At 38.8% G+C, this 27,103-nt stretch overlaps 1 protein-coding gene across 1 annotated transcript in view; it reads right to left on the reverse strand.

The window, feature by feature from the left end:
* The window catches only part of Alkbh8 (alkB homolog 8, tRNA methyltransferase), a 53,789-nt gene extending 44,710 nt beyond the window's left edge, over window positions 1-9,079 (reverse strand). The window contains exons 1-4 of the mRNA XM_028771357.1: window positions 9,038-9,079; window positions 6,784-6,919; window positions 2,157-2,394; window positions 909-1,040 (exon numbers count right to left, since the gene is read on the reverse strand). Coding sequence (XP_028627190.1) covers window positions 909-1,040; window positions 2,157-2,394; window positions 6,784-6,873 — 460 coding nt within the window. The 5' untranslated portion in view covers window positions 6,874-6,919; window positions 9,038-9,079. The remainder of the gene's footprint in view (window positions 1-908; window positions 1,041-2,156; window positions 2,395-6,783; window positions 6,920-9,037) is intronic.
* Between the last annotated feature and the right edge of the window lie 18,024 nt (window positions 9,080-27,103).

Here is a 27,103-nt window from a genome sequence, read left to right on the forward strand (position 1 = left end):
ACTGACAGAAGTGTGGATATATACTGACTGACAGAAGTGTGGATATACACTGCCACTCACAGGGTTGCTAATGATCTGGGAAGAGGCAGAGCAGCCCTCATAGCAGCTGCATGTTTATGGGCTATCCTGTACTACTGAGAACTTAGAGGAATCCTCAGGGCAGAAAGGAGCTATTGAGAGCCAGGCCAGTCTGTGGCTTTCTCAGAGGCCATGATTAAAGGAGAAAAGGAACACTTACTCTGTGTCCTTGCTCCATGGCAGATCTGGCAAGGTTCAGTCTGAGGCTTGGGCAAGGGCCTTGAAAGAGCCAAGGTTTCAGTTTCTGGGAACCTGACTTTTCTCTTTTGAAGAAACAATAGTTATCAGTCCCAGCACCACTGAGTACTTGGTCTGTGGCACACATGAGATACCTTGTATTCTTTTGTTCAACATTAGTTGATTAACTTTCTCCTGACTTTGTTCCATTTTCCCCCTATAAAATGTATATATGATGTTGTACTTCTTAATAAGCTTGTTCGACATAAAACATACTTGTGCAAGACCTGCTGACCTACGTGCTTCTTTCTATTATTTCCAATCCCCTGCTCAACCTCTTCAGGAAGTTGTCACTAAGAACAACCTGCTGCTCCAAGTCAATAACCAAACAAGATTTCAAACAGTGGAAGGGCTGATAAAAGCTATTCCTCTGGGGTTTATAAAAGACTGGAATTTAGAACTGATCACTTTACCAGTGTTATATATGACACTGTACTTAATAATTGTCAGTGTAGCTTGCGTATTACTAGGTCCAAGCTGCTTCCAGTGATCTTGAGTAGGATGCCAGTAAAACTGTAGTGCACAACAAAAGCAAGAGCAGAAACAGGGTAGTTTCCAGCAATCTAATTTATGGACCATAGATTGTTACTTACAATTCTGATTGCCTGTATCTCCTGTCCAATTAACACTTTCCAAAAGCATTTTCTCCTCCTCAGAAGAAATAATTTCTTCTACCACCAAAAGGCCTGGAGGTAAGGCTTGAAGTCCTAATTTTTTCCATTGTGCTACAGAAAAACAAACAAACAAACAAACAAACAAAATAGTCTTATGCAAAACCTGTACTCTTCTATACAAAGAATTCTGCCCCAGAAGCAAGCAGTCTGAACGGCTCTTGTCATTTCAGAAGTAAGAACGCTAAATGGCTCCCGCAAAATGCAAAAACAAAACAAAACAAACCCAGTAGTACTGTATATTATGCTCTCTTCAGCAAAGAATGGATCCCAAGTCTTCTCTTTGTACATATATAATTGAGTCATTCAAGGATAAGGCTTTTCATAATACTTATTATATAAATTGTTATAAAAAAATAAAAGTCAAGGGTAAGACAGTACAGAATGAGAACAGAAACCAGATGATCATTTCACACATGATAAAAAGTTTGATGAAACTAGAAAATACTATACCCCAACATAATAAAGGCTATATATTCAGCAAACTTATATTCAGAGAAAAACTAAATTATTTTCTCTAAAATTAGGGTAGTAATGATACATAAGTGTCTTCGCTCTACTCTGATTCAATATAGTGCTTAAAGTCTTAACTAGAGCAGAAAAAGGAAGAAATAAAAGAGGTAAACCTAGAGAAAGATGTCAAGTTATCTATATTTGTGCTCATAAACACTCCACCAGAAACTTAGACCGAGAAAAACTTTCAACAAAATAACAGAATACAAGATCAACATCCAAAAATCAGCTTTTCTATATGCTAATAATGTAGTAGCAAAGAAAGGAATTCAAAGGGAAGTTTTTTGTTGTTGGTGACTTTTTTTGTTGTTGTTCACAGGCAAATGAATAAAGCAGACAATTCTCAAAAGAAGAAATAGAAACAACTAAAAATCTCTGAATGTTCAACATTCTTAGCCAACAGAAAAGTAAACATTAAGACATTTGGGTATATGCCCAGGAGTGGGAAAGCTGGATCATATGGAAATTCCACTTCAAGTTGTTGTCCATATTCCCACTAGCAGTGAATTAGGGCTCTAATTAACCTTTGACCTGCACATGCACAGCATGATCAAGCACACTAGAACACATTTCCCATACACAAAGAATAATTGAGAGAGATTATAAGAAGAGAATTCACACAAAAAAGTAACTTGAAAGAAGTTAACTTCAAGGTACCTTTTTCAACAAAATTCAAGTACAGAAAGATCTTCTGCCCCAAATCATCAATGATTTCTTTTCCATTGAGGGTAGAATAGGCTTTCTTGGATTCTTCAATAGTATGGAATGTTACAAATGCATATGGCTTATTAGGTGGCATGAGGAGAGCTTCCACGGGTCCACATTTCTCTAAAGTCAAGAGCAGTTGTTTCCTACTCACGCCATTACCCAGACCACCATTGGCAACAACCAGGCTCTTTAAAAAAAAAAAAAAAAAAAAAAAAAAAAAAGGTAGGTAGTAAGCAATGGATATAACCTATTTATTTGAAAGTAAAATAAAATTATATTATTTCAGAATAATGTAATTAAAAAGTTTCTTATTTCTTTGTACATAAAAACAGTTATTTCATCTGTTAGCTTCATACAAAGTATACAAACTAATTTATTAAATATTTGGCGGGGGGAAGTATTCCTATGCCATAAACACTTATTTTTAAGTACTTGTATTGTTGATATATTCATTTCTTCTAACCAGAAATATAAGTTAAAGTTAAATTCCTATTGTTCAGAAATTCAATTAGCATAATAAAAAGAAAGGAAAGAAATCTAGGGAAAGAAGCATGCAATCAGTAGTCACCTTGATACTTTGAGAATGAATGTCTTACTTTCCTTTACCCATTTAATCATATTTCGCATGATCTTTAAAACAGAGTAAATGCCGGGCAGTGGTGGCACACGCCTTTAATCCCAGCACTTGGGAGGCAGAGGCAGGCGGATTTCTGAGTTCAAGGCCAGCCTGGTCTACAGAGTAAGTTCCAGGACAGCCAGGGCTACACAGAGAAATCCTGTTTCAAAAATAAATAAATAAATAAATAAATAAATAAATAAATAAATAAATAAATCAGAGTAAGCTTATTTGTATAATATGAGCCCCACTTTATAAAGCAGAAAGCTACTCACCAAAGATCGGGTTAAGTGAGTGATTAAGGAGCTAGGTTTAAACACTCTTGCCTTTAGTCTTCTGGAATTCACACTTTGAATATAACCATTATGCCATGTTTATCAAAAAAATAAAGTCAAGAAATCGAATCAAAGAATTAATTCCAGGTTCATAAAACATGAAAAGATTTCTACTCAAGGAAATTTTCTGTCAAAAATGATTCAGCCACATTTCAAGTAATTTTCTTTCCTTTATAAGTTGCAAGTTTACTTTCTGTCACTTTGAAGACTGCTAAGCTCTAGTCAAGGGATTTGGAGTGAGAGAGTGAATCCTCTTATCTTTATTTTGATGTTCATGGTCTTAATGCTACTATACTTAAAAAAATTCCCTATACAGTGCTAAAGTATGTCATGTAATTTATCACCTATCATTTCTAAATATTATTTGTATACGTGTAAAAGCATGTGTATGTGTGTTTGTGTGACTGCATGTGCCACAGTACCCATGTACTGTGAATAAATTATGTAGGCCGCCCTGGAACTAGCTCTGTAGACCAGACTGATTTCCAACTCACAAGATTCATCTGCCTCTGACTCTGGAGTACTTGGATTAAAGGTATGCACCTCCACTCCCCAGCTGGGATGGTATACTCTTATCAGTTTCATTTTTTATAACAAGTGTTGAAAATGTTCTTAAAAGAGTATTTCATGGGCTGGAGAGATGGCTCAGCGGTTAAGAGCACTGACTGCTCTTCCAGATGTCCTGAGTTCAAATCCCAGCAACCACATGGTGGCTCACAACCATCTGTAATGAGATTGGATGCCCTCTTCTGGCGTGTCTGAAGACAGCTACAGTGTACTCATAAATAAAATAAATAAATAAATCTTAAAAAAAAGAGTGTTTCATGGTTATGTAAGTGGTCATATAAGTTTCTCAATTTGATTTATTTAGCATGCTTTTAAAATATGAAAACCACTCTTAGCCTACAAGACACATTTGTTCTCAGTATAATAGTTTACTAACTCTTTGAGTTGTACTTAGCTCAAAATTAGTAAATTAATACTCATTTGAGTACATAAAATGAGGCTATCTATAATCTTCCTTGAAGAGGGTGTAAATGACTTGACAATAAGTTGGACAATAAGATAATACTCTCTTCCATAGAGTCTGGCCAAATACATTTTGCACACAAATATAAGGATATACTTATATCACAGTCAACTCATTGCTACAGTATTACATTGAACAGCATAAAATTTATTCTCAGATTGCTTTACCATGGACCTTATTCAGTAAGGTATTTTCAAAACATGCCATAACAATTTGGTTATATGTGACAACTATTACAAAAACATTTCAATTCTTTACATAAAACTGAGATAGAGACACTAAAGGAAACAAAGTACTTTTTCCTATTCTCATGTACATTCTCATAGAACATAATTGAGAATACCAGTATACTGGCTGTTTTGTATCAACTTAACTCAATCTAGAGGCATTAGAAAGAAAGGAGCCTTGGATGAGGAAATGCTTTCATAAGACTCAGCTCTAAGGCATTTTCAAAACTATTGATCAACAGGGGAAGCCCCAGCCTATTGTGGATGATGCCATCACTTGTCTGGTGGTCCTGGGTTCTATAAAAAAGCAGGCAGAGAAAGTAAGGGAAATCAATCCAGTAAGCAGTACCATCCATAGCCTCTCTATTAGCTTCTATCTCCAAGATTCTTCCCTGTTTGAGTTCCTGTCCTGACTTCCTTCAGTGATGAACAGGGCTGTGGAAATGTAAGCTGAATAAACCTTTTCCTTTCCAGCTTGCTTTTTGGTTGTGGTGGATTTTTGCAGCAATAGAAACCCTAAACAAGGTGGTACCAGAAGTTGTGACAGACCTGACCACACTTTGGGGAGGATTGTGGAAGAACAGAGCCAGTATTACATCATGCCTTTTCTGCTATGATGAACTGTAATTTCTAAATTGTGATAAAAAAAATAATTTCAGTCTTCCTTATTCTGTCAGATATTCTGTTGCAGTGATAATAAACGTAACTAATACAGAACTCAAGTTCCTTTCCCAGGAAAAAGCATGGCGAGGTTGACCTATCCAATCATACCTTAGTGTCTACAGTGATCAGAGGCTACTTAGAAGTCATTAGTCATTTCATTAACAAATAAAAGACAAGTAGATGTACTTCTGAGAGTCTAAAAGCTTTAGGTATGCTATACTATGCCCAGCTTAGAAATAAAGCCCAGGTCAAAAGTAGTGCTCATATCTAAATAAGGAGAGAAGTGAGGAGGAGTTAAACTGAGCTACAATTTAAAGCCCAAGAAACCTTACAGTAGCTCATATCATCTTATTTAATTACTGCCAACAGACAGTAAAAAGGTTTTATAAATAAGGACTAATGAAAATATTTTGTATTATATAATCTAAATACTTTGTAACATAGAAAAGGGAAGAAGATTATATTAGCATATAAAAGATCTCCCTTCAAGTTTCTATTCAATCACTAATTAGTTTATAATAAAGGAAATTAACCTCAAGATAGTTTTCCCATCTAGCTCATATAGACTTTTAAAAAGGACTAAACACAATAATGAATGTTGAATTTGTATTATCAACTATAAAGACTTGTACAGTATTATTACTAATGTACCTGCAACATGCTCTAGTTCAGTGGTTCTCAACTGTGGGTCACAACCACTGAAAAACACGTACTTCTGATGGTATTAGGAAATGAGACACTCTTCAATAACAAAATTATATGCATGAAGTAGCAAAGAAAATACATTTATGGTTAGGGGTTCTTACAACCATTGAAAATATGTGGTTTTCAATGGTTATGACCCACAGATTGAGAACCACTGGTCTAATTCAACTTCCACTAGCAAAAGGAATTCAAACTACAGACTAGGTTACCATATAAATGGAAAACTAGCTTATCCTGCCACAATGTATATTTAATATGGGCACAACACATCACTGAGCAATTACAACTTTGAGCTATACTTTACAATATTAACATGATACCCATGGTAGAGAGCTAACCCTTGAGCCTATAAATGATACTCTGCTATGCTCGCAGACAGGAGCCTAGTATAATTGTCTGCTGAGAGGTTTCATCCAGAAGCTAATGGAAACAGATGTAGGGATCCATGGCCTAACATTAGGCATAGCTCCGAGAGTCTTATGGAAGAGTGGGAGAAAGGATTGAGGGTCAAAGATACCACAAGAAAATCTAGAGTCAACTAACCTAGGAACATGGGGGCTCACAGAGATTGAACCCCATGCATCGGCTAAATGTAGGCCCTCTACACATAGGTAGCAGATGTGAAGCTTGATCTTCATGTGGGTCTCCTAAAAATTGGAGCCAGGGTTATCTCTTACTCTGTTACCTGTCTTTGGATCCCTTTCCCCTAGCTAGCCTGCCTTGTCTGGCCTCAATGGGAGAAGATGTGCTTTTAGTCCTACTGCAACTTGATGTGCCTGAGTGGGTTGGTACCCATGGGGAGGGGGTGGGGAATCCCCTTTTCTGAGGAAAAGGAGAGTGAGGAAGGAGGAATGGGGATGTGATGATGGTACTGGGCAAAAAGGGGAGGGCTATGACTGGGATATAGAGCAAATAAATTAATTAACGGAAAAAGAAACAAAAAACCCATAATACATTAACACTGATACACATTCAAATGGTAATAACAATTTAAGGTCACCTGAGTTGGATACGACACTGCCTGGATGCCTTCATGTTTCAGCAACACATGCCTGGCTTTACTCTGTTTCCTCAAGAACTTCTTCTCCATTTTAGTGAGTTTCAAAACACCTTTATGATTGATATTCACAGTAATACTGCAAAGAAATGTATAAAAGCGTAAGTCTTCAAAAGTATAAGTCATAAAATTTTCTGTGTTATGTAAAAAAAACCTTAGTTTTCTTTCCAAAAATGTAGGAAATAGAAAACAAACAAACTGTAAAAATACTTCAGAACTTAACACAATTCATAACAGTTCATCTGTTAGCTTAAGTTCTCCATCATGATGTAAACTCTGGGAAAGTGGGAATACCAGCATTTAACATGTGCCCAGGAAACATATGGAAAGAATGAGTGAATGTCAACAAAGTGAGCGTGCATGCCTATGACAGCCTCAGTACTCTAACCATACAAGTATAACATGGCACATGGCTTTGTGGGAACTTGTGAGATGAGCAAAACAAACACATACTAAACAATGAAATATTGTGACATATATCCATATAACTAACTGCTAATAGAATTACTGTTTGTGGCATAACTAGAGACCAAAACACAAAAACAATGCTACTGAAAAAGTTTGTAAGACTTCAAATTAGAAGGACCAGAACAGCAGTCATTTAAAAAGAAGGTATTCAGTGAGGTAATTAGAAAAAGAAAACAAAGAGAAAATGATAATATCCCACAACGACAGTGAAATGCAGACATAATCTGAGGGGTTTCCCTCCCTATTTTGTTGCTGTTCTGTTTCGAAAGAGGGTCCCATGTATCTCCCAGGCTGGCCTCCAAATTGAGAGAAGTCAGAGGATGTCCTTGCATTTCTGATATTCCTGCCCTCTACCTCTGAAGTGAGTGTATACCTACATGTCCAGTATATGCTTATGTTTTGTGTATTCAGACAGTTTCTCACTATGTAGCCCTAGCTGACCTCAGACTCACAATGTTAACGCTGTCTCAGCCTTTGTATGCTGGGGAATACATGTCCAGATGGCATAAAATTTTTGAGTAGCAAATGTTTACTGACCATCTAGAATAAAGCTGCATATTCCAAAGTTAACAAATAAAATGAACAAAATTATGTTTCAAAACAACTAGGGCACAGTCAAAACTCTAGTAGCTTGGCTTTAAGGACAGTAGAAAAATGGCATTAGTTCAGTTTCTTAACACACATAGCACATGTTAGGAGGTACAGTCAGGCAGGTTAATTGTAAATCATGGTAGGACAGTGAGTAAAGAGAAGATCTGCAATAATCCACCTGTAGCAAGCAGAATGTTAACCTCGTTTCCACTGGAGGCATACAAGGGAAGGAAAGGAGAGGGCAAGGATGAAAGCAAAGTTCCCACAAGATAAATAGGCCTTGGATGATTACTCAGATGTGAAGAAGGGAGGGATCCGGTCAGTGCACAGCTGCTTGGATGCACCTGACATGTGACAGGAGTGAAGTCATTATTAAATAGAATACTAGCGATGACAGCTGCTCAGTTGCCTCCAGTCTGGGCAAATTCTCTGTTGACAAGAAGAGAACAGAGATATAAAGGCTCTGCTACTAGTAAACTCTCAATATAGCTTGTTGGATAGTACCCCAGGTACCAACTGTACTGTGTCCATGTCTAAGTTAGAAAATAGAGCTGCAGCTAGAGAGACGACTCAGTGGTTATAAGCACTAGCTGCTCTTCCAGAGGACCTGGGTTCAAGTCCTAGCATCCACATGGAAGCTCAAACCATCCATAACTCCAATTCCAGGAGATCTCATTCCTTCTTCTGGCCTCCTTGAGCACCAGGCATGCAGGTGGTATACATGTACACATCCAGGCGATACATGTCTTTTGAATTTATAAGTTATTTAAATTACATTAGCTATTTAAAAAGAAAGCAGAAGTTAAACATTAAGACTTAGAAAAAATTACCCCGTTTCTGAATTACACATTCTATTTTTTTCTTACACTCATTGCTTATTATCTTCCTCTATAAGTGAATAGAAAGTTAAGTACATGAAGTAGTGATTTTTGTCTGTATTATTTACCAGGCAGCGCACAGCACTTAGCACTTAAACAGGATGTGATATCCAGCGACTCATTTAAAAAACTATTTTTTTTAAACAAACCTAAGTAGAATTTGCCATTTTAGGTACTAAACTTCTCTTCTCCGTAATTCTAATTTTGGCAGCCATCTTCAGAGATTTCCGTAACACCCACCAAGTGTATATCCCAATTACCTGAATGTGTTGGAGTCAGAAAGACTTTCATCTACAGTCTGGGATACCTGGCATCCAGCTGGAGACAAATGTTAAATGAAATGATCAAAACCACAGGCTGACACTCCTCCACCCCAGAGGCTGAAGGACTGATCAAGAAAGAATATAAGGAGACACAGATGTGGGCCAAGAGTCCCTTGCATGCCTGTGTTTCACAGGATTGATGCTGGCTGAAAATCGACTAAAAGCAAGAGCCGGTCTCCAATCCCTATGGCAGCTAACACAGACACCGCTAGGCACCCATCTTATGCCAAACAAAAGGATACTAGATCCTACCAGAGCTCCCAACACCCTTACCTCCCCGGCCCATAGACTGCACCCTTCGCGGTCTGAGTCGGCCCATGCCGGTCAGGACAGAGGAGACAGGGAACTGAAAGGAGTAAGCCATGGTTTGCGATCCTCCATACCCCCAGCCCCCAGACAGGTGGCGTACACTTTTCTCTCTCCTCACCAGAAAGGTCCACCTCCCAGCTCCTTTGTCAATCGCCAGCCTTCCCCCGCGCAGCCTAGCGAGCTAAGCAAGTGCTCTCACACCCACTCACCTGGACGCCGCCATGTTGCAGACAATAGTACTACATTTCCCATGAGCCCACGGGGCTGCCAGACACACACACACACACACACACACACCCCTCCCGCGCTCAAATCCTTTGTTGACCCTTTCTCCGCCAAGTGTAAACTGTTGTGTGGGACAGAAAATTCGGCTGCTTTATATGGGTGAATAGTAGTCGTTGGAGTAGGACCTACAACTGTCACGTTACTAACCAGCACACTCCTTAACTTCACGCTAAACATTTGATCTTATACTCACAGATAACTGTAGTCTTCACTCTTTATTAAGGGAACGTATCTTTGTAAACCACAACCAATCGAAATGCAGAGGTGTAGAGCCCAGTCTCAACATCTACAGCACAACTCTTTCACCTAAAGAAAATGGAGGCGGAGCAACGGAAGCTTACTGTAAATTGTGTCTCCTGGGAACATCAGAAGCCACACCCATAAAGTCTCACTAGCATGGCTGCCTAAACTAAACTGACCTGAACAAAGACAATGAAAGCAGCTATGCCTGTGTGGTCAGGCAAAAAGTCAAAAAGGCCTAAAACCTACACAAAAAACAATATGCAAATAAGAGCAAGAGAAATCTTCTCCAGAGAAGAGCACACCAATTGTTTATCCAACAATGAATGGTCAGCCTGAAAACATTTAAATACAAGTAACATTATACAAACTGTGCAATTTGTATTTATGTATATATGTGCAATTAATAATAAAAGAGGTGATGAATTTGAAAGAGCAAGGAAGATGGGAATAGGAGAGGGGTTGGAGGGAGGAAATACAATGAGCAAACTATAATTTAAAAAAACAGAAAGAGTAGAAACTCTAAAACAGAAGAAACTGAATCTACTTCAGGAAAGATATTTCAAAGTAAAGTTTAAATGGCAGAAAAATTAGTTAGAGACAATAATTATATCCCTATTATGAGGTTGACTCATGACAAAAAAAAACAAAACCCGATAACAGTATTGTTTTTAATGTGTAGCTTTTACACAACTCCACATTGTTAGGTCTCAAAGAAAGGGAGGCAAATCACTAACTGAGGTGCACACTAAGACATCACAGCAGATGCTGCCAGCTCTCTGCAACAGTACTCAGTAGCTATTGCTCCGCCCCAGCACTGCTCACCCCTCCTTCTCCCCTTAACCTTTCTATCCCAGGGACTGGCCTTCTGCTTCCCTTCCCCCACTTACTGATCCCCATATAACATAGCTATTTTGGACACTGGGTCTCTTGGCCTCTTGGCTCCTGGCTGGTTCTGCTCCTGGATGTCTCTTGGTACACTTGCTTCCCTCTCTCTTCTCTTACCACTTCCCAAACCCCCAAAGTCAAGCTCTGTCTGTTGGCCATGTTCAGTATAAACACTTCCAGATGACTCTGGCTATTCTCTCCCTCATAGCTACAATAAATGCCCTCTTCAAAACATATCTTTGTCATGTTGTTCGATTTTTCCAGTGAAGACTTGGGAAACAGATGCTGGGGAGAAAGCCTGCTAGCTCTGACAGAGAAAACATGCAGTTTGCCTTCTTCCTCAGCTGATGTCCCATAAGGAATGCCCCTCTCCCATGCCATCTTAAAAAATCTCCTTCAAACTGAATTTCCCTCCTTTCTACTTCCTGTGTATCTCTCTATCTATCCTTTTGTCATACTCTTACTCTCTGTGTTTCTTTTCTCAATAATCCTATAGCCACTTCTTGTCAACTGGCTGCTTCTTCTGACTTGACTATTTAATCCTGTTTACATTATGCAGGCAAAAAGCTCTTGCATTAAAAGTATGTCCTAAGACTGAGCCACACCACAACAAAAAACATGTTTTTCCAGTAAATAACACAATCTCATGGTAGACAGTGTGATCAAATATCCTGCAACACAGTCATGTCTTCATTTGTTTTTCATTCATCTGGCGCAGAAACCACCATGGAAGTAACACAAATGAGTTTCTTTTAAAGGGACCTGGTCTCTCTAAACTAAGCTGCCTATTTGAATCTCTTTAGGTTTGCAGGGGTAATTTCTTTCTGCTGACTTTTGCCACCTACTCTATTTGGCTCTAAATTCTAGAGTCTTGATTCTTCTCTAACTATTCAACTATCCTCAACTACTTGGTAAGTGACTCTCTGGCTCTTGGAGTTACCATGCCTAAGTGAGCATCTACACCCACATAATCATCTCTTCTTTCCCTGTTCCTCCTCTACTTGATAAATACCCCCCTGGAGCTGCCTGCTTTGTCTGCTATTACTACAAAACTGCAGAATGTGCCAGCAAGCTCCTCTAACCCTTCTGGCGTTCCCAATCACGTGGAAAGGGACATTTCTCCTCTGCAATCTGGGACATTTCTCTCAAACAAGTCTTTCAGTCTGCTCTAGGACACCTAGGATTGAAATGTGTGTCATAAGCCACTTCTCTCTGTGCTTAGCTCCTTCTTAGAGCTTCCTCTAGTCAGTCTCCCCTTAGGAGCTCCCTATAATCCCGCAAATCTCGAAGCCAGTCTAAGCCACTGTACTGTCTCTCAGCCCCCTTTTGGAACTTGTAGGAATTCTCCCTACTTTGGAGTTCCATTTATTACCCTTTCTTGTTTGCTCCTCAAGCTCAGATTTTATTAAGGCCTTGCAATCTTACGGTAAATGGCTTGGCCTCAGTATACCTCCATGACAAAAGATTGGCACACTTCATTTCTAAATTCTCTCTTATGGTAACAACCTCCACCACTGCATAAACAAATGATTCCAAAATCTTTTATATCTAAATGTTCTTTTCCTGCTCTCCTAAAAGTCTCTTATCTCTAAAGCTTTTTTTTTACTTTTTAGTCTTAAAAATCTTTTATCTCTACAATCTCGCTACCCTGAAAAAATCTTTTAAAACTATGCTATACACTATCTTAAGATTTGTAAGTTCATTGGGCAGGGTTAAAAAATCTGTAACAAAATTTAACTTAAACCTATGACAAAAGTCTTATAGGTTAAAAAAGAAATCTATTTATTGTTACTCTTAATGAGCTACAACATTCTAAATGTGTGATTCAACTTTTGTTTAGAATATGCTATATATGTAACTTGGATTTAACTATTGCTTAAAAACGGATCTATCAAATAAATAGACATTTGAAATAGCAACCATGTGGCTCACCTCTCTCTTGGCCAATGACATACAGTGTAACTTCACCAGCATCTTGATCAGTGGTGTTCAACCTTCCTAATGCTACGACCCTTACACTTGCTCATGTTGTGATAACCCCTAACCAAAAATTAATTTTTTTGCTACTTCATAACTGTAATTTTGCTACTTTTATGAACAGGAATGGACAAATAAATATCTGATATTTTCTATGGTCATAGTACATCCCTGTGAAAGGATCATTTGATCCCCAAAGAGGTCTCTACCTACAGGTGAGAAACACTATTTTAAGGGAACATACATACAACTAAATAAAATTAAGACAAAAACTGGAAATTTCCAGGCACACTGCGTGCCTCCTAACGCCCGATTATGAGAGCACATTTTCCTCTCGATCACATCGAGAACTGAATTCCAATTCTTGCCACCATGAACGGGGCCATCACCCCTTCTCCTCAATGACAATAAAAATATTAAAATTAAAATTCTAATCAAAAATAAAAATCTAACTCACTTGCTGCTGTTCACACATTCCCACCACAGCCAAAAGACTCAAACTTAAAATGTAAAATCTTCCCGTTCACAACCTCAGAGTACTGCGACGATCCAGCTCATTCTGCATGTTCCAGCTCAATCTGGATCAATCCAGTTCATTCCGATTCATTCCAGCTTACTCTGGTTCATATCGATTTAACCCAGTTCAATCCTGTTCAATCCAGTTCAAACTGATTCAATCTGGTTCAAACCACCTCAATCCGGTCTAATCTGGCTCAAACCACTCCAATAGGATTGAATCCCATCCAAACTAGTCCAAACTGGTCTAATCCAGTCCAATCCGGTTCCATCTGGTTCAATCCAGTTCATTCCCCATTCCCTCCCCTGCTTGAATGTCTCTCCATGTTCTGGGGCATTTTCTGGTGGTGGTGGTGGTGGTGGTGGTGGTGGTGGTGGTGGTGGTGGTGGTCAACAGCGTGACCTGGGTGTGACCCCATGATGTCATCAAGTGATTGTGGACTGCCCAGTGGTGCTGGGTGGGGCCTGTGGTTTGAGAATGGAACCAGAGACCCGAGTCACAGTCTGTCAGCCATCAAGATGTTCCCTGAGCAGCACCTGGCGGAGGAGGAGTGGCTTGTGATGCATCTTGTAGCGCCACTTGTCCTTGTAGCAGAGGATAGTGAAGGTGAGGATCTTGAAGAATAGTACGGACACGTCCACTGTGATCTTCACACTCAGCAAACTCCCTCCCCCCATCCCTCCTCCTGCTTCTATGAGGGTGCTCCTCCACCCACCCACTCACTCCCTAGCATTTCCCTACATAGAGGCATCAAGCCTCCATAGGACCAAGGGCCTCCCATGTCAGATAAGGCCATCCTCTGCTACATATGCAGCGTCAGCATTGGTTCCCACCATGTGTACTCCTTTTTAACTGATAATATATGAGGTGCTCCTTGTAGCAAAACAATATTTAAATTAAGCTCAAGTAAGAAGGATGAAAGTAGCAGAGGAGCTTATGGCAATAGAAACAGCAGACTAAGGAAATACCTGCAGCAAATATATGTGTATTTAAAATGACTGCTTTACCTACTGCTTCATAAAAGGTTTTCATGTGCAGCTTGTAACAGATCACAGCAGACCAGACGGTTCCACGAGGGAGAGTTTATTAAGAGAGTGGGAGAGCCACTTCCGGTTTGGGACCGAGCCTAGAGCAGGTCGCAGGCAGCAGCTCCGTACCCAACCGCAGAAAACCAAGAAAAACAGGGACTCCCAGGAGCTTGAACTCACGCAGCATCCCAGGTAAGGAAATAGCAGCACTCACCCCAAACAGGGAGCAACAGGGACCCACTGGGACCCAGGAATTCGCTCCTGGCCTGGAGCGGGCTCCATCCGGTCTGGGCCCGAGCACTCGCGGATCCCGGGAGGCAGCTCTGCACCCAATCTCGCAGACTCCAGAGGAAGCGGGGCTCGCAGGACCTCTGTGCCAAGCAGGGTCTTGGGCTAGGAGGTGGCAGTGCTTGCCCCCGAACAGGGAGTGGCTAGGACCCACTGGGACCCAGGAGTTCACTCCAGGGCCCGGAGCGTGGGTTCCTTCCGGTCTGTGCCAGAGCAGATCCCGGGAGTCAGCTCTGCACCCAATCTCACAGAACCTAGAGGGAGCGGGGCTCTCCGTGGCTCAAGCTAGCTCAAGCAGTTTCTTAGGCTAGGAGGTGGCAGTGCTCGCCCCCAATCAGGGAGCAACTGGGACCCACTGGGACCCACTGGGACTCATTGGGATCCAAGAATCCGCTCCTGACCCGGAGCCCCGGCCCCTTCCGGTTTCCACCTGAGCACCGAGCACATCTTGGGCCTCATCTCTAACTCAAGCAGCAAAACCCATCCCAAACAGTTCTGACACAACCTAGATAATAGGAAAGACAGGCCCCAGTCAGAGACAGCACTGATAGCACAAAGGTGATCCAGATGGCGAAAGGCAAGCGCAAGAACACAAGCACCAGCAACCCAAGGTACTTGCCATTATCAGAACCTAGTTCTCCCACATTAGAAAGTCCTGAACTCCCCATATCACCAGGAAAACAAGAACCAGATCTAAAATCATTTCTAATGATGATGCTAGAGGACTACAAGAAGGAAGTAAATAACACTATCAAAAAACTTGAGGAGAACACAGGAAAACAGGATGAAGTCCTTAAAGAAACACAAAAATCCTTTAAAGAATTACAAGAAAACACAAACAAACAGATGAAGGAATTGAACAAAACCATCCAGGACATAAAAATGGAAGTGGAAACAATAAAGAAATCACAAAGGGAGACTATCCTGGAGATAGAAAACCTAAAAAAGAAATCAGGAGTCATAGACACAAGCATCACCAACAGAATACAAGAGATAGAAGAAAGAATCTCAGGTGCAGAAGATACCTTAGAAAATATTGACACAACTATCAAAGAAAATGCAAAATGCAAAAAGTTGCTATCTCAAAATATCCAGGACGCAATGAGAAGACCAAACCTAAGGATAATAGGTATAGATGAGAGTGAAGATTCCCAACTTAAAGGGCCAGTAAATATCTTCAACAAAATTATTGAGGAAAACTTCCCTAACCTAAGGAATGAGATGCCCATCATCACACAAGAAGCCTACAGAACGCCAAACAGACTAGATCAAAAAAGAAATACCTCCCGTCACATAATAATCAAGACTCAAAATGTACAAAACAAAGACAGAATTTTAAAAGCAGTAAGGGAAAAAGGCCAAATAACATATAAAGGCAACCTATCAGAATTACACCTGACTTCTCACCAGATACTATAAAAGCCAGAAGATCCTGGACAAATATCATACAAACCCTAAGAGAACATAAATGCCAGCCCAAGCTACTTTACCCAGCAAAACTCTCAATTACCATAGATGGAGAAACTAAGATATTCCATGACAAAACTGAATTTACACAGTATCTTCCCACAAATCCAGCTTTACAAAGGATAATAGCAGGAAAGCTCCAATACAAGGAGGGCAATCATACCCCAGAAAGAGCAAGAAAATAATCCTTTTCCATCAAACCCAAAAGAAGATAACCACACAAACGATGTCTCCACTATTAGCAAAAATGACAGGAAGCAAGAACACCCTCTCCTTAATATCTCTTAACATCAATGGACTCAATTCCCCAATAAAAAGGCATAGGCTAGCGGACTGGATACACAAACAGGACCCAGCTTTTTGCTGCTTACAGGAAACCCACCTCAGTGACAAAGACAGACACTACCTTAGAGTAAAAGGTTGGAAAACAATTTTTCAAGCAAATGGCACTAAGAAACAAGCGGGAGTAGCCATTCTAATATCGAATAAAATCAACTTTCAACTTAAAACTATCAAAAAGGATAAGGAAGGGCATTTCATACTTGTCAAAGGAAAAGTCAACCAACATGAACTCTCAATTCTGAATATCTATGCGCCAAATACAAGAGCATCGAATTTCATAAAAGAAACCTTACTAAAGCTCAAAACACACATTGCACCTCACATAATAATAGTGGGAGACTTCAACACCCCACTCTCAGCAATGGATAAATCATGGAAACAGAAACTAAATAGAGATACAGTAAAACTAACAGAAGTTATGAACCAAATGGACTTAACAGATATCTATAGAACATTTCACCCTAAAGCAAAAGAATATACCTTTTTCTCAGCACCTCATGGTACCTTCTCCAAAATAGACCATATAATTGGGCACAAGACAGGCCTCAACAGATATAAGAAAATTGAAATAATTCCCTGCATCCTATCAGATCACCATGGTCTAAGGCTGGTCTTCAAAAATGACAAAGAGAATGGAAAGCCCACATTTACATGGAAACTGAACAACACCCTACTCCTTGATAATCAGGTAAGGGAAGAAATAAAGAAAGAAATTAAAAACTTTTTAGAATTTAATGAGAATGATGACACATCATACCAAAATTTATGGGATACAATGAAAGCAGTGCTAAGAGGAAAATTCATAGCTCTAAGTGCCTACAAAAAGAAACTGGAGGGAGCATACACTAACAGCTTGACAGAGCACCTGAAAGACCTAGAACAAAAAGAAGCTAATACACCCAAGAGGAGTAGAAGGCAGGAAATAATTAAACTCAGGGCTGAAATCAACCAAATTGAAACAAAAAGAACTATCCAAAGAATCAATAAAACCAGGAGCTGGTTCTTTGAGAAAATCAACAAGATAGATAAACCCTTAGCTAGACTAATCAGAGGGCAGAGAGACAGTATCCAAATTAATAAAATCAGAACTCAAAAGGGGGACATAACAACAGAAACTGAGGAAATTAAAAAAATCATCAGATCCTACTACAAAAGCCTATATTCAACTAAATTGGAAAATTTGGATGAAATGGACAATTTCCTAGACAAATACCAGTTGCCAATGTTAAATCAGGACCAGATAAAACATCTAAACAGTCCCATAACCCCAAAAGAAATAGAAGCAGTCATTAAAAGTCTCCCTACAAAGAAAAGCCCAGGACCAGACGTTTTTAGTGCAGAATTCTATCAGACCTTCAAGGAAGACCTAATCCCAATTCTTTTCAAACTATTCCACAAAATAGAAACAGAAGGTACACTACCCAACTCATTCTTTGAAGCCACAATTACACTCATACCTAAGCCACACAAAGACCCAACAAAGAAAGAGAACTTCAGGCCAATCTCCCTTATGAACATTGATGCAAAATTACTCAATAAAATTCTAGCGAACCAAATCCAAGAAGACATCAAAACAATTATCCATCACAATCAAGTTGGCTTCATCCCAGGAATGCAGGGTTGGTTCAATATTCAGAAATCCATCAATGTAATCCATTATATAAACAAACTCAAAGAAAAAAACCACATGATCATCTCACTAGATGCTGAGAAAGCATTTGACAAAATTCAACACCCCTTCATGATAAAAGTCTTGGAAAGGTCAGGAATTCAAGGTCCATACCTAAACATAGTAAAAGCAATTTACAGCAAACCAGTAGCCAGCATTAAACTAAATGGAGAGAAACTTGAAGCAATCCCACTAAAATCAGGGACTAGGCAAGGCTGCCCACTCTCCCCCTACTTATTTAATATAGTATTGGAAGTCCTAGCCAGAGCAATTAGGCAACACAAGGAGGTCAAAGGGATACAAATTGGAAAGGAAGAAGTCAAAATCTCACTATTTGCAGATGATATGATAGTATACTTAAGTGACCCCAAAACTTCCACCAGAGAACTCCTAAACCTGATAAACAACTTTAGCAAAGTGGCTGGATATAAAATTAACTCAAGCAAATCAGTAGCCTTCCTCTACTCAAAAGATAAACTGGCTGAGAAAGAAATTATGGAAATGACACCCTTCAAATTAGTCACAGATAATATAAAATACCTTGGTGTGAACCTAACCAAGCAAGTAAAAGACCTGTATGACAAGAACTTCATTCCCCTGAAGAAAGAAATCGAAGCCGATCTCAGAAGATGGAAAGATCTCCCATGCTCATGGATTGGAAGGATTAATATAGTAAAAATGGCTATTTTGCCAAAAGCCATCTACAGATTTAATGCAATCCCCATCAAAATTCCCACTCAATTCTTCTCAGAGATAGAAAGAGCAATCTTAAAATTTATTTGGAATAACAAAAAACCCAGGATTGCGAAAACTACTCTCAGCAATAAAAGAACTTCTGGAGGAATCACCATCCCCGACTTCAAGCTGTACTACAAAGCAATAGTGATAAAAACTGCATGGTATTGGAACAGAGACAGGCAGGAGGATCAGTGGAATAGAATAGAAGACCCAGAAATGAACCCCCATACCTATGGTAACTTAATCTTTGACAAAGGGGCTAAAACCATCGAATGGAAAAAAGATAGCATTTTCAACAAATGGTGCTGGTCCAACTGGTGGTCAGCATGTAGAAAAATGAAAATTGATCCATACTTATCTCCTTGTACAAAGCTCAATTCCAAGTGGATTAAGGACCTCCACCTAAAACCAGCCACACTGAAACTAATAGAAGAGAAACTGGGAAAAAGCCTGGAATACATAGGCACAGGGAAAAAGTTCCTGAACAGAACGCCAATGGCCTGTGCTCTAAGACCAAAAATTGACAAATGGGACCTCATAAAGCTGCAAAGCTTCTGTAAAGCAAAGGACACAGTCAATAGGACAGAGCGGCAACCAACAGATTGGGAAAAGATATTCACCAACCCTACATCTGATAAAGGGCTAATATCCAAGGTATACAAAGAACTGAAGAAATTAGACTCTAGACAATCAAAGAACCCTATTAAAAAATGGAGCACAGACCTGAACAAAGAATTCTCAACTGAGGGGCTGGAGAGATGGCTCAGCGGTTAAGAACACAGACTGCTCTTCCAGAGGTCCTGAGTTCAAATCCCAGCAACCACAAGGTGGCTCACAACCATCCGTAATGAGATTGGATGCCCTCTTCTGGTGTGTCTGAAGACAGCTACAATGTACTCATCAATAAAATAAATAAATAAATATTTAAAAAAAAAAAAAGAATTCTCAACTGAGGAAGCTCGAATGGTTGAGAAGCACCTAAAGAAGTGTTCAGCATCCCTAGTCATCAGGGAAATGCAAATGAAAACAACACTGAGATTCCACCTCACACCAGTCAGAATGGCTAAGATCAAAAACACAGGTGACAGTACATGTTGGCGAGGATGTGGAGAAAGAGGAACACTCCTCCACTGTTGGTGGGATTGTAAACTGGTACAACCACTATGGAAGGCAGTCTGGCGGTATCTCAGAAAATTGAACATAGCGTTACCTAGGGACCCAGCTATACCACTCCTGGGCATATACCCAAAAGAAGTTTCAACATACAACAGGGACACATGCTCCACCATGTTCATAGCAGCCTTATTTATAATAGCCAGAAGTTGGAAAGAACCCAGATGCCCTTCAACAGAAGAATGGATGCAGAAAATGTGGTACATTTATACAATGGAGTACTACTCAGCTATTAAAAACAATCAGTTCACAAAATTCCTAGGCAAATGGATGGAGCTGGAAAATATCATCTTGAGTGAGATGACCCAATCTCAAAGGAACATACATGGTATGCACTCACTGATAAGTGGATATTAGCCCAAAAGCTCACAATTTCTAAGAATCTTCATATAGACCACATAAAACTCACATAGAAGAAGGAAGACCAAAGTATGAATGCGTTGATCCTTTTTAGAAGGAGCATCAAAAGTTTCAACCAGAACTCCCAAAGTCTAAACCACCAACCAGAGAGCACAAAGGGAGGGACTCACGCACCTGTATAGGGAATTGAGGGTGACCTTGTTAGACTCCAGTGAAAGTGGAGGGCCAAGGTCCCCAAAAGTTTGGATCCCCTACTGTGTTGGAATTCAAGAGCAGGGAGATGGGACTGGGAGGATGTTTGGAGCACACCATCACAAAAATTAGGAGGGAGGGTAGGGGATAAGGGATTTGGGGGGAGAATGAGAAAGGAGACAACATTGAAAGGTAAATACGTATAATACCCAATAAAAACCCCACACAGATAAAGGATTTAAAAAAAAGGAAGTCTATTTATTTTAAATTAATTTCAAAAGTTTCTAGGAGATGCAAATTGGCTAAGATACTATTTTAAGCTCTCCACAAAAGAATTTAAATCTCTGTTCAATATTCTCAAGAGAGAGGTAAACCCTAACTTCCTCAACAGTTAATTGACAAAAGAGAGGTAATCTCACAAAAAGTAGAAAAAGCTATTTCTAATCGATATATCATATAGTCTGATTAATTGTCAGTGGAGCTATAAAAGTCCTTTGACAAAAGATTATTAATATAGATTTATATATCCTTAAATAAGGCCTTCATGACTCTCTGAGTGTGGAAGGAGCAACTGTTGGCACTTCTGCCCTGATTTTACAAGAACTCTGAAAAATTGGCTTTAAAAACAAAAGAGGGGGAACGGTACCCCTCAGAAGGAGTCCCCCTGAAATACTCTCCATCATGCCTTGTTCACTTTTCTCTCTCTAAAGCTGAAAGCTCATGGCAAATCTCTTGCTGACCATGTTGGTGACCTCGGGCACCACCAAGACCAACAAAACTTTGCCACAGATATGGGGAAGGACCCTCATACCCATAAAGGGAATGCCCCAGTCCCAGTTCCCTTATGGAGCCGAGGACTGATATGCCTGCCCAATACCACAGAAGGCACAGCTAACCGGCTACCACAAATATTAATGAAAAAAATAGATACCCTCACAAAGCCAGGCCCAATCATAAATACGATGAATAACAATTTACATCCAGGGAAGAGAAATCTCCCTGAGAATCCCCTTCTTTTTTCTTTCCAGGTAAAATTGAATCACCCGTGATGCCTGCTATTAGAAGTTCTAACCCAGATGGACCAGAAGCCAGGAGCCTCGCCCTTACCCTCACCCCCTACCTTTTCCCACCTGCACAAGGTCCCCTGAAGCTGGGCAACTGCAAGATCCTGCTTGGCAACTGCAGATAGACTCAAAGCAGTGTACCATATCATCTGAAGAATAGCAGGGAGACCATAACTCAAGCAGTGTACCATATCTTCTGAAGAATAGCAGGTTGCAGTCCTCCTCGCCCCCACGAATAACCAGGACCCGCCGGTCGGGTCAAGTGGCACCCAGACGTGGGGCTCGAGGCACGGACCCATATATACCTGGAAAGAGTGATGAGAACAAGGACTAACTGCTCAGCATTAAAGGGGCTCTCTGAGTTAACCACCTAGCCCATACTATATATACACAAGGCTTAGAGAACTTCACTGCATAAATTTGGAAAAAATGCAAAAGCCTTAGCGTGGGGAAATGCGGTGTGAAATTCTGTCTGCTGGACATTCTAATCATGAACTAATAGGTGCTATAGTTACCTGAATAATTGCCAAAGATCAAGCCACTAAATTTCTGCCACAAGAGTAGATGATATTCAAGCCTCCACAATAGTGACAAACTACTGACGGTAGATAACTGCTGAGGAAGATGGAGTCATTCTTGGACACATGACCATTGCTAACGTCTCAGTGTTCAAGTAGATGGCCCCTTACCTATGCATATATGAATAGCACTAGTTATACTTACTGAGTTATGAGATCATACAAGGAAGTGAGAGAGAATAGAAATGTGTTGGGTGAAAATGGGAACAGCTGCTAAGGGAAAAGATAAGTTGATATTGTATTTCATTGCACACAAATATGAAACTTTCAAAATTAGAGAAGATATTTTAAAAATATGGAAATGGAGTTGCTTTGAGATTGAGGGTCACTAAGACTAGAAAACCTATTTTTTTCAAACAACAGTAAGAAAATCAGCAATAAAATTACCAGAAATTTTCACCCTTAAAATAAAATATGTATATGTTAAGCTTGTAGAAGGAAAAAAAATTACAAATTATGATAGTTTTACTTGAACATATGTTTCTGCACCACATGCATGCAGTACTCATAGAAGCCAAAAGAAAGTGTTAGAATTCCTGAAACTGAAATTACTAGTGACTGTGAGTTGTTAACCATGTGAAAGGAACCTATCCAGATCCTCTACAGTGGGAAAAATTGTTGTTCATCCTCAAGCCCTCTTTCTAGTTCACTCTCCACAGTCTTTTTCATGCAATTTTAAAAGTTGCTGTTTTACTAAAGTAGGCTATTTCAAAATGGCACGAGGATGTTTGCCAAGCATCGTCCACTTAAAACACCTGATTGCTAAGCTTTATTAGTCTGTCTAGTTTCTTAGAATCAGATAAAACCTATAGTACACTAGTTGTAAAAGAAAACATATATGATGTGTAAGATAAAAATGGTACTTATGAAGAAGAAATTTATCAGAAAGAATTGTCATAAAAGAGTACCAGTGTTAAGTACCCTTATATATATGAATCAAGAGAGACAGATTATGACACACATGCCACTGATGCTGGCAATAAACACAAAGGTAACAATTGTGAGTTGAATTGGTCTCTTTTACACTATGAAGTTAAAATTCAGTTTGAATAATTAAAATAATAACCAAAGGAACTTAAGCTATTAAGTCTCATATAACAAGAACAGGTAGTCAACTGCTTTGAAGAAAATCTATAACCAGGGAAGATCTGATCACATCTAATTTCTCCAGATGCACATTTCAACAAAAGAGAAATATTCTGACCTTATTATCCAATATAAATTATACCTTGCTCAATATTATGATCATTTACTTTCTAGATATATTTTCCTATAGAGTAAATCTTTAAAATGGGTCAGTACAGATAAATAGAATAATCAGCATGTTGCACTTAGCTGTGAGCCAATCCCCAGATCCAGTAATTTACTAAAACAAAATAGGTCTGATTTTATTTAACAAAGAAGAATTTGTTACAGATAATGCTTCAGACAGTTTGTTTCATGGGTTGCTTGTCACCAAGGCATAATATTATGAGGGCAGAATCATATGAGAGAGAAGTTTCATCATCTAGTTAAGGATAGGAACCAGAATAAAGGGGAAGAGTACCAGTGACAAAAGAACCTCAAGGATCTGTGCCCAATTCCTTCCTGTACCTAGCCCCCACCTCTAAAATTTCAGTGACCTTTCCAAACTATATTGGTAACTGATCATCAATTTGCCCAGTTTGAACCTTTATGGAGGACATTGCATATTCAAACTATAACACTTAGATACCACAACTTGAGAACAAATCATTCATATGTATGTATGTATGTATGTATGTATGCATGCATGCATGCATGCATGTGTGCATATATTTATATACATATATATGTGTGTATGTGCATTACCTATAATATACTAGATATACATATATGTGATATATATGAGATATATACATATATACATATATATTAAATGAACTATGTGAATCTCTAATAATGTTCTTACTCTTCTTAAACAGATGACAGATACATGATAGATCAAGAAATAAATGGATTGAGAGATAGATATATAGATAAAACATATACAGATGACAGATAGATAAATAGATAGATAGATAGATAGATAGATACATACATACATACATACATACATACATAGATACATAGGTAGATAAAAAATATAAACATAGATGGACAGAAATTGAAATATAGAGATACAGATATAGATAAAGATGTTGTAGATTTAGAAGAGAGTGACTATATATATATATATATATATATATATATATATATATATATATGGAGAGAGAGAGAGAGACAGAGAGAGAGACAGAGAGACAGAGAGACAGAGAGAGACAGAGAGAGAGACAGACAGAGAGAGACAGAGACAGAGACAGAGACAGAGACAGAGAGTCAGGCAGACAGGCAGATGGGATATAATTAATTCACTTACAGAAAATTGGACTACAGTCTCTAAATTCCTTCTAAGCTAATTTAATGTTCAGTATTTATGAAATATTCAGCAAGATATACCCACAGGATAAGACAGTACAACTTTAGGGAAATTCAAGTCAACACACTCATAAAGACACGAGTCATATCATACTAAAGATGACATCGTAGCCCCAAGTTACTCAGCAAGCAGAAATAAACAGAGGGATTTAAGTGCAGGGCTTTATATGGAATATCACAGAAATGATAAGGCAGGGTAGAAAAAATGGTTTGCAGTTGCCTACATTGATTGATTTTAGAAGACTCTAATTCCAAGATTGTGTCCTAGTTTTGAGAATATTGCCCTGGGGTAATTAAAACAAAGAGGAGGAGGAGAAGAGGAAGCAGAGGAGGAAGAGGAGGACAAGAAGAAAGAGGAGAAGGAGAAGAATAGGAAGAAGAGGAGGAGGAGGAGGCAGAGGAGAAGGAGGAGGAAGGAGGAGGAAGAGGAGGAGGACGAGGATGATGATGATGATGATGATGATGATGATGAGGAGGAGGAGGAGGAGGAGGAGAAGGAGGAGTTAAATGAGGAGGAGAAGGAGGATGAAAAGGAGGGTGAGGATGATGATGAGGGGGAGGAGGAGGAGGAGGAGGAGGAGGAGGAGGAGGAGGAGTTAAATGAGGAGGAGGAGGAAGAGGAGGAAGAGGAGGAGGAAGAGGAGGAGGAGGAGATGATTGTTTTGTGAGTTCTACTGTGAAGCCCTCTATGAGCTTGTTTTATGATCCCATCACTGAACAGCAAGGTAAAGATAGAGGATGAGCAAATACACTTGTAGCCTCTAGCCTTTATAAAATGAACATCAGTCCGTTCTCTAGGGTAAAGCTCTAAGGACCTAACAGACCTCACATCCCTGCGTTATTGGAATGGAGTATAAATTTTCAGCAACTGGTTTTATTTATATACACTCAAATCATAACAATAATAGACTAGAAACAGCAAAGAGATTAAAAATTGACTTAAAAATATAAAGCTACCAAAAGTGAGATAGAGCTTTCCACTTAAGTACCCTAAATCTATGAAGATGATTGATAGTTTCTTACATCCTCAAAATCTCATGAGTTAGCTCTTCAACTGAGAAAGGAGATAACTCTTTCCTAATGACTACCACCTTTATTTCTATAGACTGTATAAATAAAACTAAGTATAGTCATCTTTGTAAGTTCTCTTTCTGTCTATTATGTTTACAGCTCTGATGAATGATAAATAAACTATTCAAAACACAAAACGATAACTTAGAAACAAGACATTTAACAAAACAAGACATTTGTTTCATTGATAGAAGTAATATTCTATTAACTCATGAAAAATAAACATTAAAATTGTCAATCTTGAGAAAAATCACCTGTTTTCACAGATACAGTAATGATCAAAGACACATACCAGAGAACTTTAATTTTTTCTTTCTAGAGTAGTTATTGGATCCATATTGTTGCTTTATAATAGTATTCTTCTTTTTGTACCTACGTTTATACAGGAGCCCTAAATATTTGCTGCTGAACTCTACATAACTCACAGACTCTGTAATAGCTGCTTGTTCAAATGTTAATCTTATTTCAAAATAGAAAATAAAGCTCAGATATTGAGGTCCACTGATAAGATAAAACTCTCTCCAACACCATTTTCTAGAATCTGGAGGCCTTACACAGAGAGGTCATCATTTAAAGTTCACCCACTACACAAGGCCATTTGCAGTCATCTTTAAAATTGTTGGCTTGGTTTAAACAATCCGTTTCTTATAAATCACTTGAGGCCAATTAAGGTGAAATTTTATTTTTGTACCATGTTTTAATATCATTAGAAAATGGAATTAATGAAGTAAAAATTAAGCTACTGTGACTGTTATTTTCATTTACTTCCTTTATTTCTGGTGAAAAGACAATAATACATACATATGTAAAGATAGATATGTATCATGTATGACAATTTATTGGCTTCAGTTATTGAAATAGAGCACCAGATTTCATAATTACATTGATAACCAAAACTCATTCTTTGAGTAAATCAAATCTGCTTTAAATAAAAATAGAATCTTGTCTTTAAACCTAATGGGACAAAATCTTAACATCAGATTACAATTCAGAGTTGGTTTTATTGTTATCTGTCGCCATGTTCTTGACAGCTGTTGATGTATTAGTGAGGAAAGTTATAGCAACCTTGTTTCTGATTCATGTAAATCTATAATTTGAATTGAATGTATGAATGACAAAGTATATTTTAGACAAGGTAATAAAATATAGTTTGGAATCACATTTACTCAATTAACTATTCAAAATCTATATGTAATTCAGATAGAATTTTGTGTCTCATTTTGAAATTTGAAAATTGACTTAAAAGGTCAGTCTTTAAGTACAAGAGTGCTACTATACATAGCAGAATGTGAATTCTGAACTTGAAGGAACAGAATACTCAACTTTACTTCTCAAATTTTCAAAGGGAACAGAGATTTTCTTTCAAGTTTCTGATAATATT

This window comes from Grammomys surdaster, unplaced genomic scaffold (assembly GCF_004785775.1).
Source record: "Grammomys surdaster isolate TR1022 unplaced genomic scaffold, NIH_TR_1.0 206, whole genome shotgun sequence".
In the NCBI taxonomy this organism is placed as follows: domain Eukaryota; kingdom Metazoa; phylum Chordata; class Mammalia; order Rodentia; family Muridae; genus Grammomys; species Grammomys surdaster.